General features: G+C 36.4%; 1 protein-coding gene across 20 annotated transcripts in view; it reads right to left on the bottom strand.

The window, feature by feature from the left end:
- The window catches only part of CCDC171 (coiled-coil domain containing 171), a 499,054-nt gene that overhangs the window by 325,944 nt on the left and 156,305 nt on the right, over positions 1-16,805 (bottom strand). For all 20 annotated transcript variants that reach the window (XR_008481645.2, XM_035306113.3, XM_035306098.3 and 17 more), the window contains one exon: positions 8,159-8,297. Coding sequence is in view for 19 of the 20 variants with exons in the window: in XM_035306113.3 (XP_035162004.1) it covers positions 8,159-8,297 (139 nt within the window). In the remaining variant the exon portion in view is untranslated. The remainder of the gene's footprint in view (positions 1-8,158; positions 8,298-16,805) is intronic.

The following is a 16,805-nucleotide window of genomic DNA, read 5'->3' as shown; positions in this document are numbered from 1 at the left end:
TTGACAAGTTTTTTTTCTAACAAATTGTTACAGTTTTATTAATGAAGTTTCCACTCTTCATTCATACAGTGAGTGTGTCAGGGTTTTGTTTTGTTTTTTAAGTGATTAATTGTGATTTTATTTATTTATTTTTGTTTTGTTTTTTAAGTGATTAATTGTGATTTTATTTATTTATTTATTTATTTATTTTTGAGACAGGGTCTCACTTTGTGCCCCAGGCAGGAGTGCACTGGCGTAATCATGGCTCAACCTCCCAGGCTTAAGCGATTCTCCCATCTCAGCCTCCCAAGTAGCTAGGACTACAGGCGCATGCCACCACAGCCAGCTAATTTTTTTGTAGATATAAGAATCTCACTATGTTTGTTGCTCAGGCTGGTCTTAAACTTCTGAGCTCAACAGTCCTCCTGCTTTAGCCTCTCGCAGTGCTGGGATTATAGGTATCAGCCATGACATCTGGTCTATGCTTATATTTAAATTTTGTTCCCAAAGTTGCTAGTTCTCTTAACAGCCTTTTAATATACAAGGAATTTGAGAATGAAAACAAAATTCATTAGCTAAATAAACAAAACTGTTGAGCTGAAAACAAAGTACTAACTGAAGCTAAAATGCTGTTTCTCATTTTTTATTAACATATTTTGTCATGTGACATAAAGAATAAGTTTAGGTTAATGATAAATTATTGACACAACAAATTCTATAATGCTAAACATCCCCAGAAATTTAAAAGAATTGTAGGATAAAAGGACTCACTTCTTTGTCTCAGACAAAACTCACATATGGAATTTGTTGCCCTGGGATTAAAGGTCCCTTAAGGCTATGTTGGTTAACCAGATGATGTTTAGATGAACATTTACTCATGACCTACCATGAACCAAGGACTACTTTAGATGCTGTGATGATGAGATGAATCTACAACCAGTGTAGCTGGATAAGCAACTAAAAATATCAAAATATTCAAAGAAAGTTCAAAAAATGTTGTGATTAACAAATTTTTTTTTTTAGATGGAATCTCACCCTGTCACCCCGGCTGGAGTGCAATGGCGTGATCTCAGCTCACTGCAACCTCCAACTCCTGGGTGCAAATGATTCTCCTGCCTCAGCCTCCCAAATAGCCATAGGATTATAGGTACCTGCCACCATGCCCAGCTAATTTTTGTCTTCTTAGTAGAGACAGGGTTTCACCATGTTGGCCAGGCTGGTCTTTAACTCCTGACCTTGTGACCCACCTGCCGTGGCCTCTCAAAGTTCTAGGAATACAGGCATGAGCCACCATGCCCAGCCAACAAATCTTAATGTATTATGAAAGAGGAGTCAATATTGGTTATATGAAAAGTAAAAAGTTCCTCTTCAAAATTTCCGTTTTTGTTAAAGAATAAATAAGTGTTAGAAATAATAGTTTCTTTTAAAAACTAACTTCCTTCAAGTTTCCTTGCTTTTGCTAATTACTCTTTGCTAAGTCCTATGTAAATATAGTTAAATAAAATAAGGAAATGAGTACATTCTATGTCCTTTTACTTTAACCAAGTTATTTGTTCTGGCCTACAGCCTGCTCAGACATGTCCAAACATGCCCAGGCATTTCCTAGCTTACAGCCTACACCTCTTCCTTATTTGGAAATGTTATTATTCTCTTAGTTTCCCATTAACAACCCCCTTCCTTTCTTTGTTCTCCATCACTCATTTATGTATTTAGGAAAGTTTTCATTTTTAGCCAATCAGGATCAGTCTAGATTGTGCAGTCCAGCTCCAGTCAACAGAGATAGGACACAGCAGTAAGGACTCAATGTGTCAGGGATAAAAACCTATGCTCTTCTTTGTTCAGGGTGCTCTCATGACAATCAGGCTTCCAAGAAGCACCCTTTCTGCATAAAGTAAAATTGCCTTGCTGAGAAAATTCCTTGTCCGAGCACTAGTTCTTCTTTTTGGCACCAAGGAACAAGCATTTGCTTCTAACAGTTATAAAATATCTTTAACCAGAAAGAAAAATGAGATAACAACAAACTACTTTTATTTGAACCTTGGGATACTATACCTCTCACACTGCTGAACTGAAAGCATTTCTGGCTCACTCTAACATGTCATTCTTTTTTGTTTCATAATCATCATCTCTTTTTATCATCCTTCAAACCCTCATCCCTCATTTTTTTGCTCACTCAACATGAGCATCACAAATGAAAAGGCATGTAAATAAAAATTTCTAATGTGAGCCCTTGAAAAAATATATAACAATGATATATAAATATTTATACCTAAAAATTGGTAAAGGGGCCTTGCTGATTATGGAAAAAGTTGACTCAAGTCATAAATAACAATGAAAACAATTAAGGACAATTTTAATAAGGTTAAAAATAATAGAAAAACAAACAGGTTTAAAAAAAGCTTTTCATCAATGGGTGTTTGTAATGAAATAAGTATTTTAAACATAGTTTAAACTTTTGCAACTAATACATAGTGCTTATAACTTCTGAACATTTTTGAACTCAAGTAAAACTTTTAAGTTTTTTATTTAAATATATGTTGAACAATTATGTAGAAATTTTAAGTAAAAATAAGGAAGCATCAGAGCCTAGAATCTGCATCACACACTTTTGCTCTCACAGCTCACCTTTTCATCATATCTTGTACCTAGTTACCATTATATGCACAGTGCATTTGTATGGGCTAAAAGAGAGCTTGCTGAGCTAAACAGAATTTGGTCTGCGTATCTTTCATTATCATCACCTTCAGCAGCTTTTCCCTGATCATATCAATGATAGCTAGTCTCTTAGTTCTCTACCACCTTGTTTACCAATGCTGCCCCCATGGATGTCAGTATTCCATGATCCCACTTGCTTATCTCACATAATGAGATGTTACCCTTCTTAGCTTTAACAATCAGTTTATTTTTCAGCAGATGCTACTTTTCAATCTGAATATGGGCCTAAACATATAAACATTTCTCTCTTGATCTCGTGCTCTCTGTCTCTCTCACACACATACATACACTATACCATTTTATTTTTTCCCATGTTAAAAATGAGATTTGGATTTCCAAAATTTACTAATTTATATAGAAATAAATTTCAAAAAACTTAATGCAAAAGCTTTATGCCTATACCATAAATTCCCAAAAGGAATATTTAAATACACAAAGACACATACTCAATGAATTATTTACTTGTATTAAAATTTAAGGGCCACTAAGAGAAACAGAAAGTGATATTTATATTAGCAAAAACAATACCCATGTATAAATACTACTCTTATTCTTGGTGAAAAACAGGAATCAATCTTTTTTTTAGTAAAAATCAGAATAGAATATTTACTAGCCCATTAGTTTTGAAAACCTCCTACAAAATCAGAAACATGTTCTTCTAAAGCAAACCTAATAGTTCATCGGTAAAAATATTATCAAGAAATATTATCTTCACCACAAAGTATAACCATCAAAGCATTTTCCAAAATCATATTTAATGCTAGCAATCATTATTATTATATAATCAGTTAAGGCCCCTAAAGTATTGAGAAAAAATATACACTTGACCATTTTCAATCACAAGTTCTTTAGAGAATAAAACATTCTTTGAGCAAAAGCTCACGAGAACTAGAATTCCCTTTTCAATATAAAGTCTCTCCTAGAGCTGTAACTAAATTTTACTGAGTGGCAGAAAACAAATCTCAAGAAATAATGGACTTAAGAAAATTTCACTGAAGAAAGCACAAAGCAAGTTCTAATAATACGAATTTGAAAATGACAGCTCCCCTTCTTCAAGAGAGGCAGATACATAAAAACTCATAGTAATGTCTAAAAGACCCAACTGGATCTGCTGAGCCTCAGATGGACTTTAATAAGCATGATCACTTAGCAGCTTAAACTAGAAATTCAGTTTTATTTACTAGTTGATTAAGTCATTATTAAATTCACAGATTTTGAAACTAAAAGCTCAATTTCTAATCAAAACTATTTATAGTCAAATTATGTCAAGTTTCATATTCTGTGTTCACATCTTCTGTGTTCACATTTATTTCAAACATTAAAATAAATCTGTTAAGTCCTTAAATGTCCTGTTGAAATTTTACTAATTCTATGACATTCAAAATAGTAATTATATATCATTAATTTATTAATTATATCTTTTAAATCTATACATTGAATAGAAGTAATTTCATTAATATAAAAGTATAATTAGAATGAAGAAATAATAGATGTTTGAGATAACATAGTAATTACCCTAGATCTGATCACTTTATGTTGTATATATCAAAACATCACAATGTACCCTATAAATATGTATTAACACAATTATTTTGTGTCAATTAAAAATAAATAAACAAATAAAAGTACAATTAAAGTTGGCTGGGTTTATATTTATTAAATACCCACAAAAGACAACATACAAGGTTTAGATTTTTCCAAAATTATGTTCTATATTTATATATTATCTCTCTCAAAACAGGGGAGCTATTACTTTCCAACTGGTTTACTAGCACATTCTGTATCCTGGGCTAGATGATCTCTAAAGCCTCTAACAGCTCTGTCGCTGTATCCAGCCCAGGATACAGCATAAGGCTATGCTGTACTAACACAAAGTGATCTCTAACTCTCAAAATTTCCTCAAGTCTTTGTATCTTATTAATAACACCTTCACCTTACTAGTAAACCTAAAGAGGATAGTGACTTTAACGTTCTTTTCCAAAGTAACAGAGAAAATAAAGACCAAGACTCAAATAATGACCATGAACATAACCTAAACTAGAAAATAATCTGGTACCTCAAAGGGAAAGAAAAATTACCTGTAGGTAATTTATGCTTCCTATATATAGTCTATAAAACACTGATACTATTATGCTCAAAAGAAATATAACTGGAAAAGACACACTAGGGTACATGAAATCATGGGATGTCATTAAAACAATTTCATTTCCAAAAGCAAAAGGGAAATCTTGCTCATAAGTCATTCTCTCTTCAGTCAACAATTAAGAATTCAAAGCATAAATAATAGCCAGACTGTGAATGCAGAACTAGAAAAACTTTATTTCTTATGGCTTAAAATTTAATTTGAAAGAGATATCTTTCAAGACAAATTTTTCAAACCTTCTTTCCCTCACTAATCAACTGAGAAAAGTCAATAAAGGAATATGCACAAGAAAAACTATATTTAGAAAAAGCGATAGAATAGTAGTTTATAAAAAGAAAAACATTGTACTTACTATTTAAAGACATTTTCATTAAATAGCTCTTAAATTTCATATTATGGTCAGGCAAAGAAACAAAGAACAACAGCTCTAATAAGCATAAAACAGAAAAAGTTTTTTAAAAGTTAATAGGAAAGAAAAAACAGAAGACAAAGATGGAAGAAATAAGACACAAAGCTGAGTTTAAGAGAAATGAAAAAATTAAGAGGAACATATTAATAGTCTGAGCCACCAAGTATGGTAAACTGTATATCACTTAGTCTGGCAACCTGAGTAAATTTTTCGAACATCCCATTCAACAAGGAACTATTACATTATTCACAGATCTGCAACTGCTTTTAGCCATCCATCGAGCTTTGAAGAAACAATTAGCCTACAATTTTCAGCATCATTATCAAAACAATAGTGTTCAGTGGATTAATAAAATGAGTGCAGAAGACCCCAACAAGCAAACAAAGGCTGCTGGTGAGCTGCCACTTGCCTTATTTTAGACCAACTATCACTCTGTAAAAGTTTTAGGGAAAAAAGCTGTTAGTACCAAGTAAAATTTTTTAATCACTAAATACGCATACGTTCTGTGGTGAGTTAAGCCAGTCTCATTTTATTTTGTATCTAGTCACCAAAGTGCTAGAAAACCAGAATTAGGAAAATTCATGCAACCTATATTGGTGATTATGTCTTAACTCTTCCATTCTTAGTTATAACCCTGACTTATTTTCCAAACTATTGAGTGCAATGACTAATAAGCAAGCAGAGTGAATGTAGTACTCAGCTTAATGACCCTAACATATTTTTCTCCACTACTGATTCATCTTCCTGAACTAGGAGGTAAGAGCTAAAACAGCCCATGAAATTTAGGATAACACATTACAGTGAACAGATGCTAGAGCAGACTACACAGAGGACTCTTAACTTTCTAAAACACCACATTCAAAATACCAAACTGCAAACTGATTTCTAGAACAAGCAATGATACCAATTCCTGAATCAGAACACAGCAAGCATCTTGAGGTAAATGGGAAATGCATATAATATTGGGTCATTTGAAAAAACACTGAAGAGATTTAACTGTATCCCATTACTAGCTTTCTATCTGGGCAGCACTGATTTGGTGACCAATTCCTAGTATAACCCAGGGCCACCTTTTTCAAGAAGGAAAATAATACCCATTGTCCTCAATAACTAAAATCACTAAAACTTTTCATATATAACTGAAAGTGAAATAGTCAAGCCTCTGAGGAAAGTATGTATATGTAGAACAAGACAAAGAAGTAACAGGGTATTAACCATAAACTTTACACCCTCCCGGGGGTTCCCCAGCAAACTGTAGAGAGAAAGATTCTCCATCAACCAAATAAATCCATCAGAAAATTGTTTATTGAGCCAAGTACTATAGTGGAATCTAGGTATATAAAATGAAGTAAGCTAACCTCAAAGCATTCACATCCTCTTGTGAGACATAACACACAACAAATTTCTGTGAGTATTATGATAAAGATGCTGAACTAAGTACTAAAGAAATACTGTTGAGGAGGGACAGAATTTTAACTTAAGGTGGATGAGAGTGCAGAAGATAGAATCACAGAAAGCTTCACAGATTGCAAAATATCAGAGCTGGGCATCACAGGATGCATAGAAATCTGTTTATGGAAAAGAAAAGGAGCATTTTAGTCATTGCAGGTCAAAGAAATGAATAACCTGAATAAAAATAAGAATATATGAAGAGATGTATTTAGGTCAGATGCAGTGGTTCATGCCTGTAAACCTGGCACTTTGGGAGGCCAAAACAGGAAGACCACTTGAGGCCACTTGTTTGATGCCAGCTTGGCCAACAGAGCGAGACCTCTTCTCTGTAAGAAGCATGATGGCACACATCTGCAGTCCCAGCTATTCAGGACACTGAGGCAAAAGGGTCCCTTGAGAGAGTTGGAGATTACAGTAAGTAAGGAGTTGTACCACTGCACTCTACCCTGGGCAAGAGTGAAACCCCATCTTTAAAACAAAAAAAAGAAGAAAAGTGCGTTTAGAAAGCAAGGAGCATTCTAATGTGGCTAAAGCAGAACAGATAGAAGGAAAACGCAAAAGAGGCTAGAAAAGTTAACAAAAAGCAAAAGACAAAAGAAAAAGGTCCTGAGATTATACAAGAAGCTGGCCATCTTTCTGAAAACAACAGGAAGACAGACATTGAGATGCTGATGAGTTTTGAATAAAGAAAGATGGACAAAAACAGATCAATACTTTACAAAGATAAATTTGGTTATAGTGTAAAAGCTAGATTACTGGGGAATAGAGAGAGAGTGACCAGGTACAAAACAATTACAAAAGGAAGTCTATGAAATCATCAGTTGTACTAATTACAAACCCTAATCACCCTTAATATAAGTAATACTGTTTAATGCACAATAAAAAAAGAAAAACCCTTGAATACATTTTTTTTAATTCTATAAGAGTTTTTACTAATTCCGTTAGTTTCCGCAATTATTCTAAATCAGAGAGGTTTCATTATGTATATCTTTGATGTAATCAGCATTTCCAGTTTTGAAAAATTTTGTTATCAATGTCATTAAAAATACTTTTTTTTTTTTTTTTTGAGACGGAGTTTCGCTCTTGTTACCCAGGCTGGAGTGCAATGGCACGATCTCAGCTCACCGCAACCTCCGCCTCCTGGGTTCAAGCAATTCTCCAGCCTCAGCCTCCTGAGTAGCTGGGATTACAGGCACGTGCCACCATGCCCAGCTAATTTTTTGTATTTTTAGTAGAGACGGGGTTTCACCATGTTGACCAGGATGGTCTCGATCTCTTGACCTCATGATCCACCCGCCTCGGCCTCCCAAAGTGCTGGGATTACAGGCTTGAGCCACCGCACCTGGCCTAAAACTACTTTCATACCATTAACTCATGGAATGTAGTGAGGAAAAACCCTGCTATACATCAAATACGACCCAGTAAAGTGATTACCATAGAGTTTTATTTTTTATCCTTACCATAACTAGTTCTTCCTGTAATTCACTGCAACTTTTTTCATTGTACTGGAGTCTCTTTGAAAGGTCTATAATGACTTTCTTCTGTTCCTCGATCTCTTCGTTTAGTTTCTTGTTTTTGGAGAAATACTCTCTTTCTAATCTGAAAAGTTAAAGTGTCAGGGCAGGTTTTTCAAACATGCTTATATCAACTGATATTATACACCTTTAAGACAAATGGCTGATGCACTGCATATCATATGTTCATGCTAAAAGACTTTCTAAGGCCACCTTTCCTTTTTCAAACAAAAAGTACTACATATTCTTAAATGAAAAATTTCAAAGCAATATTATTTCCCTTTGATAGTTAAGTATTTATAAATACTTACCCAAGACTACAGGCTAAATAGTTTTGGTTAGTGTTAATTTGGCTTCACCATCATTTTTGACAAGCAAAACCCAGCAAAGATTAGCTCAAAGTCTGTCTTAAGACTGAGAAAACAGTACTACCAAACAATTTTAAAATTAAAATACAACATTAGAAATGGAACAAATGTCTCAGATCTGAGTGTCCATGTAACTAGAACCACTGTGATGGCACAGAAAAATCCAAAAGGAAGAATAATAAAAAATAATTCACATTCACCTTGAATACACATGAATTTCTTTTCAAAGAATTCACCTTCCTATTTAAATTTTGCTCAGATAGGCCAGGTGCTTCAGTCACACCTGTAATCCCAGCACTTTGGCAGGCCGTGGCAGGAAGATCGTTTTAAGCCAGAAGTTCAAGACCAGCCTGGACAACAAATCAAGACTCCATCTCTACAAAATGATTTAAATATTAGCCGGGCACAGTGGTATGTGTCTATAGTCCCAGATACTCAAGAGGCTGGGGCAGGATGATTGTTTGAGCCTAGGAGATCAAGGTTGCAGTGAGCTATGATTGTGCCACTCCACTCCAGTCTAGCAGTCTAGGTGACAAAGTGAGACCCCCATCTCATATATATATATATATATATATATATATATATATGACACACACATATATTTACACACACACACAGCCATTGGCGTGTGTGCATATGTGTATGCATGTATATATGCACATATATGCACATATATATATGATATATAGGCCACTGTGTGTGTATGTGTGTGTGTACACACACACACGCATACATATATGACAGAGAATATATATATATATATATATATTTATCTATAGAGCTCAGGTTAGTATTAAACTGTTTACATTCTGTATGAACATATAATGAAAGATAGCTTGGAAGTATTTTTTTTGGTAGATAATCCAGCAAAGGGATAATTTTAATTCAAATGGTGTCATTTTAAATCTGAGATCTTCCTAAAAATGTAATAGAACTGTTTCCTCTGATTAAATTATAATGCAGGAGACAAGGTGCTAAGTATAATGAAGTCTATGTTACTAGTATAATCAAATAAAGAGCTAATTTTTGAGTAGCACATGACCTTACTCTGAGCAATCAACATTATTTTCTCTGGGGTAGAGCACAGACAATTCTAGTGTTAACCCTTTTATATAGTCTCCTTTAGATTAAGAATATTCCAAGGCAGAGTAGTTTGAATTTAAAATAAACATGTATAAAAGGATTGGATGCTGCAGTTACATAAATCTCTCAAACTAAACAATAAAAATGAGTCTAAGTAAAGAAAAGAAAATCAATCCAAAAGTCCCAAGATATAAATAAAGGAGTCCAGAGAAAGAAGATGAATAAGGTGCAAAGAATAAACAAAGCAATGAGAATTTCCCAGAACTGAATACTCTAGACTCTAAAATCAAAAGAACTCAATAAATACCTACCAAAATGAAAGAAATATATCCATGCTAGGCCCATCATGATGAAATTTCAGAACACTGGGACCAAAAAAGTTTCTGCAGAGTGCCCATAAAGTATGAAAACACATGTATTATTATTTTACCATGTACAATAATGTAACATCAGTAAGCCATTTCATATATATTCATGTCAAGATTCCAGACTTGATGGTCACTCTGTGTTAACTTTCCAGAGGAAAACATGGACTACATACAAAAGATCAGGATTCAAATGACTTCAGACTTCTCAAACACTAAAACTGAATGAACAGTCAGTTGAACTATGAAAAAGGATAAAAAGATATAAAAAGGACTACAGGGAAGTCCATACGGCAGCAGGGTGGAGCCCAAAGCAGCTCAGCAAAGCCTCTGCAGGCAGACAGTGACTAGGCTGCCTCCTTGCCGGGCAGGACAGCACTGAAAAAAAAAAAAAAAAAGGGGCAGCAGCACAACGGATACTCATAAATAAAGTCCTAACTCCCTGGGACAGAGCACCTGGGGAAAAAAAGGCGGTTTATGAGTTCCGCTGCAGCAGACTTAAACATACCTGCCTAGAAGCTCTGAATGAACAATGGAGCTCACAGCTCAGCACTTGAGCTCCTATAAAGAAAAGACTGTCTCCTCAAGCAGCTCCCTGACCCCCATATATCCAAAGAGTCACCTCACTAAGGTCTGATCAGACTGACATTTGGCGGGCATCATTCTGGGACAAAGATAGCAGAAGAAGAAACTGGTAGCAACCCTTACTGTTCTGCAGCTGCTGCAAGTGATCCCCAGGCAAGCAGGGCCTGGAGTGGACCTCAGCAGTCCTACAGCAGAAGGACCAGACTGTTAGAAGGAAAACTAAGAAACAGAAGTAACTTCACCATCAATAATCTGGACATCCACTCAGAGACCCAATCTGAAAATCAGCAACTACACAGACGACAGGAGGATAAATCCACAAAGATGGGAAGAAACCAGTGCAAAAAGAAGGAAAACACCCAAAACCAGAACACCTCTCCTCCTACAAGGGAACACAACTCCTCACCAACAAGGGAACAAAGCTGGATGGAGAATGAGTATGATGAAATAACAGAATAAGACTTCAGAAGGTGGGTAATGTGAAACTTCCGAGAGCTAAAAGAACATGTTCTAACTCAATGCAAAGAAACTAAGAACCTTGAAAAAAGATTTGAAGGAATGATAACAAGAATGGACAACTTAGAGAGGAATATGAATTAATTGATAGAGCTGAAAAACACAACAGAAGAACTTCACAAAGCATGCACAAATTTCAACAGTTGAATTGACCAAGCAGAAGAAACCAGTCAAAAGGTCGAAGATCAACTCAATGAAATAAAATGAGAAGGCAAGATTAGAGAAAAAAGCACAAAAAGTAATGAACAAAGTTTCCAAGAAATGTGGGACTATGTGAAGAGACCTAATATACGTTTGATAGCTGTACCTGAATGTGACGAAGAGAATAAATCCAAGCTGGAAAATACTATTCAGGATATTATCCAGGAAAACTTCCCCAAGCTAGCAAGGCAGGCCAATATTCAAGTCCAGGAAATACAGAGAACACCACAAAGATATTCCACAAGAAGAGCAACCCCAAGGCACATAATCGTCAGATTCACCAGGGTTGAAATGAAGGAGAAAATGCTAAGGGCAGCCAGAGAGAAAGGCTGAGTTACCCACAAAGGGAAGCCCATCAGACTCACAGCAGATCTCTCAGCAGAAACCCTACAAGCCAGATGAGAGTGGGGGCCAATATTCAACACCCTTAAAGAAAAGAACTTTCAACCTAGAATTTCCTTTCCAGCCAAACTAAGCTTCATAAGTGAAGAAAAAATAAAATCCATTGCGAACAAGCAAGTACTCAGAGATTTTGTCACCACCACGCCTGCTTTACAAGAGCTCCTGAAAGAGGCACTACACATAAAAACGAACAACCAGTACCAGCCACTCCAAAAACATACCAAATGCTAAACAGCATCAACAAAATGAAGAATCTACAACAACTAAAGGGCAAACCAGCCAGCTAGCATCAAAATGGCAATAAAATTCACACATAACAATATTAACCCTAAATGTAAATGGGCTAAATGCACCAATCAAAAGACACAGACTGGCAAATTGGATAAAAAGCCAAAACCCATCAGTGTGCTGTATCCAGGAAACCCATCTCACATGTAAGGATATACAAAGGATCAAAATAAAGGGATGGAGGAAGATTTACCAAGCAAATGGAGAGCAAAAAAAAGCAGGAGTTGCTATTCTCATCTCTGATAAAATAGACTTTAAAACAACAAAGATCAAAAGAGACAAAGAAGGACATTACATAATGGTAAAAGGATCAATACAACAAGAAGAGCTAACGATCCTAAATATATACGGACCCAATACAGGAGCACCCAGATACATAAGGCAAGTTCTTAATGACTTACAAAGAGACTTAGACTCCCACACAATAATAGTGGGAGACTTTAACACTCCACTGTCAATATTAGACAGATCAACCAGACAGAAAATTAACAAGGATATCCAGGACTTGAATTCAGACCTGGAACAAGTAAACCTGATAGACATTTACAGAACTCTCCACCCCAAATCCACAGAATATACATTCTTCTCAGAACCACATCATACCTACTCTAAAATTGATCACATAATTGGAAGTAAATCACTTCTCAGCAAATGCAAAAGAAGGGAAATCATAACAAACAGTCTCTCAGACCACAATGCAATCAAGTTAGAACTCAGAATTCAGAAAGTAACTCAGAACTGCACAGCTTCATGGAAACTGAACAACTGGCTCTTGAATGTTGACTGGATAAACAATGAAATGAAGGCAGAAATAAAGACGTTCTTCGAAACCAACAAGAATGAAGACACAACATACCAGAATCTCTGGGACACATTTAAAGCAGTCTCTAGAGGAAAATATATAGCAATAAGTGCCTACATGAGAAGAGTGGAGAGATCCAAAATAGACACCCTATCGTCAAAATTGAAAGAGCTAGAGGAGCAAGATCAAAAAATCTCAAAACCTAGCAGAAGACAAGAAATAACTACGATCTGAGCAGAACTGAAGGAGATAGAGACATGAAAAACCCTTCAAAAAAATCAGTAATTCCAGGAGCTGGTTTATCGAAAAGATCAACAAAATAGACAGACCATTAGCCAGATTAATTAAAAAAAGGCCTGGCGTGGTGGCTCAAGCCTGTAATCCCAGCACTTTGGGAGGCCGAGGCAGGTGGATCACAAGGTCAAGAGATCAAGACCATCCTGGTCAACAAGGTGAAACCCTGTCTCTACTAAAAATACAAAAATTAGCTGAGCATGATGGTGCACTCCTGTAGTCCCAGCTACTCGGGAGGCTGAGGCAGGAGAATTGCTTGAACCCAGGAGGTGCAGGTTGTGGTTAGCCAAGATCGTGCCATTGCACTCCAGTCTGGGTAACAACAGTGAAACTCCGTCTTAAAGAAAAAAAAAAGAGCCTACCACACAGAAAAAGCCCAGGTCCAGATGGGTTCACAGTCGAATTCTACCAGACACATAGAGGAACTGTTATCATTTTTTCTGAAACTATTCCAAATAATCCAAAAAGAGGGAATCCTTCCCAAATCATTTTATGAGACCAACATCATCCTGATACCAAACCCGACAGAGACTCAACAAGAAAACAAAACTTCAGGCCAATATCCATGATGAACATAGATGCAAAAATCTTTAATAAAATGCTGGCAAGCCGATTGCAACAGCACATCAAAAAGCTTATCTACCATGATCAGCTGGTTCGACATACGCAAGTCTATAAACATAATTCACCACATAAACAGAACCAAAAACAAAAACCACATGATTATCTCGACTGATGCAGAGAAGACCTTTAACAAAATTCAACAGCCCTTTATGCTAAAAATCCTCAATAAACTCGGTATTGACAGAACGTATCTCAAAATAATAAAAGCTATTTATGACAAACCAACAGCCTATATCATACTGAACGGACAAAAACTGGAAGCATTCCCTTTGAAATCTGGCACTAGACAAGGATGCCCTCTCTCACCACTCCTATTCAATATAGTACTGGAAGTTCTAGCCAGAGCAATCAGGCAAGAAAAAGAAATAAAGGGTATTCAAATAGGAAAGGAGGAAGCCAAATTGTCTCTATTTGCAGATGACATAATCATATATTTAGAAGACCCCATCGTCTCAGCCCAAAAACTCCTGAAACTGATAAGCAATTTCAGCAAAGTCTCGGGATACAAAATCAATATGCAAAAATCACAAGCATTCCTATACACCAATAACAGACTTAAAGAGAGCCAAATCAAAAACAAACTGCCATTCACAATCGCTACAAAGAGAATAAAATACGTAGGAATACAACTAACAAGGAATGTAAAGGACCTCTTCAAGAACTACAAACTACTGCTCAAGGAAATAAGAGAGGACACAAACAGATGGAGAAACATTCCATGTTCATGGTTAGGAAGAATCAATATCGTGAAAATGGCCATACTGCCCAAAGTAATTTATAGATTCAATGCTATCCCCATCTAGCTACCAATGACCTTCTTCACAGAACTGGAAAAAAACACCTTAAACTTCATATGGAACCAAAAGAGAGCCCCCATAGCCAAGTCAATTCTAAGTAAAAAGAACACAGCGGGAGGCATCACACTACCGGACTTCAAACTATACTACAAGGCTACAGTAATCAAAACAGCATGGTACTGGGACCAAAACAGAGATATAAACCAATGGAACAGAACAGAGGCATCGGAGGCAACACAACATATCTACAACCATACAATCTTGGATAAACCTGACAAAAACAAGCAACGGGGAAAGGATTCCCTGTTTAATAAATGGTGTTGGGAAAACTGGCTAGCCATGTGCAGAAAGCAGAAACTGGACCCCTTCCTGACACCTTACACAAAAATTAACTCCAGATGGATTAAAGGCTTAAGCATAAGACCTAACACCATAAAAACCCTAGAAGAAAATCTAGACAAAACAATTCAGGACATAGGAGTAGGCAAGGACTTCATGAACAAAACACCAAAAGCATTGGCAACAAAAGCCAAAATAGACAAATGGGACCTAATCAAACTCCACAGCTTCTGCACGACAAAAGAAACAGTCATTAGAGTGAATCGGCAACCAACAGAATGGGAAAAATTTTTGCAGTTTACCCATCTGACAAAGGGCTGATATCCAGAATCTACAAAGAACTCAAACAGATTTACAAGACAAAGACAAACAAGCCCATTCATAAGTGGGCAAAGGATATGAACAGACACTTTACAAAAGAAGACATACATGAGGCCAAAAAACATATGAAAAAATGCTCATTATCACTGGTCATTAGAGAAACGCAAATCAAAACTACATTGAGATACCATCTCACGCCAGTTAGAATGGCGATCATTAAAAATCTTGAGACAGCAGATGCTGGAGAGGATGTGGAGGAATAGGAACACTTTTACACCGATGGTGGGAGTGTAAATTAGTTCAACCATTGTGGAAGACAGTGTGGCAATTCCTCAAGGACCTAGAAATAGAAATTCCATTTGACCCAGCAATCCCATTACTGGGTATGTATCCAAAGGATTATAAATCATTCTACTATAAGGACACATGCACATGAATGTTCACTGCAGCACTGTTTACAACAGCAAAGACCTGGAATCAACCCAAATGCCCACTGATGATAGACTGGACAGGGAAAATGTGGCACATATACACCATGGAATATTATGCAGCCATCAAAAACGATGAGTTCGTGTCCTTTGTAGGGACATGGATGAACCTGGAGAACATCATTCTCAGCAAACTGACACAAGAGCAGACAATGAAATACCTCATGTTCTCACTCATAGGCGAGTGTTGAACAATGAGAACACATGGACACAGGGAGGGGAGCACTACACACTGGGATCTGTTGGGGGAAATAGGGGAGGGACAGCGGGGGGTGGGGAGTTGGGGAGAGATAGCACGGGGAGAAATGCCAGATATAGGTGAAGGGGAGGAAGGCAGCAAATCACACTGCCACGTGTGTACCTATGCAACTATCTTGCTTGTTCTTTACATGTACTCCAAAACCTAAAATGCAATAAAAAATTTTTTAAAAAAAGAAAGAAAAAGATAAAGATCAAAAATTTTCAGAACGCAAGTTTTAAATGTTCCTCTGATACATAACTTCTCAAAGAGCTACTTTACTATGGAGTAAATCAAGGAAGAAGGCACAAGATTATCAAAAAGGAAATCCAAAATAGAAGAGAAATAGAGGGAATCCAAGGATGATGTTAAAGGGAAGTCCTTGGATGACTGTATACAGGGAACCTAAAAAACAACTTTTCCAGACTGGAAAAAGTAGAGAAATGAGTCCAGGAGGAAGATCTCTTAGAAGAAATTTAAAATGATAGTGTCTCTGAGGTGTAGGAACATGAGAGACTTTCGGTTCTGTTAACATTTACAAATAGTTTAATAAGTGATTGGTTTATCACATAAACTAATCCAATTCAAAATGAGGCAATTATCAACTATTCTTTCATTTGTTGATTCTTTCATTTGCATTTGTTGAAAATGCAAACATTTTCTTGTTTTGGTTTTTGGTTTTAAACAGCATCTCACTTTGTCACCCGGGCTGGAGTAGAGTGGCATGATGATTGCTCACTGCAGGGCACAAGCAATCCTTATACCTTAGACTCCCAAGTAGCTGGGACCATAAGCACATGCCACCACAAGAATACTCCCCCACCTTGGCCTCAAGCAATCCTCCCAAAGTGCTAGGATCACAGGTATGAGCCACCGCATCCA

The sequence above is a fragment of the Callithrix jacchus genome, chromosome 1 (assembly GCF_049354715.1).
Source record: "Callithrix jacchus isolate 240 chromosome 1, calJac240_pri, whole genome shotgun sequence".
Classification (NCBI taxonomy): Eukaryota; Metazoa; Chordata; class Mammalia; order Primates; family Cebidae; genus Callithrix; species Callithrix jacchus.
The sequence above is the reverse complement of the archived record's forward strand: the minus strand, read 5'-3'. Positions and strand labels throughout refer to the sequence as shown.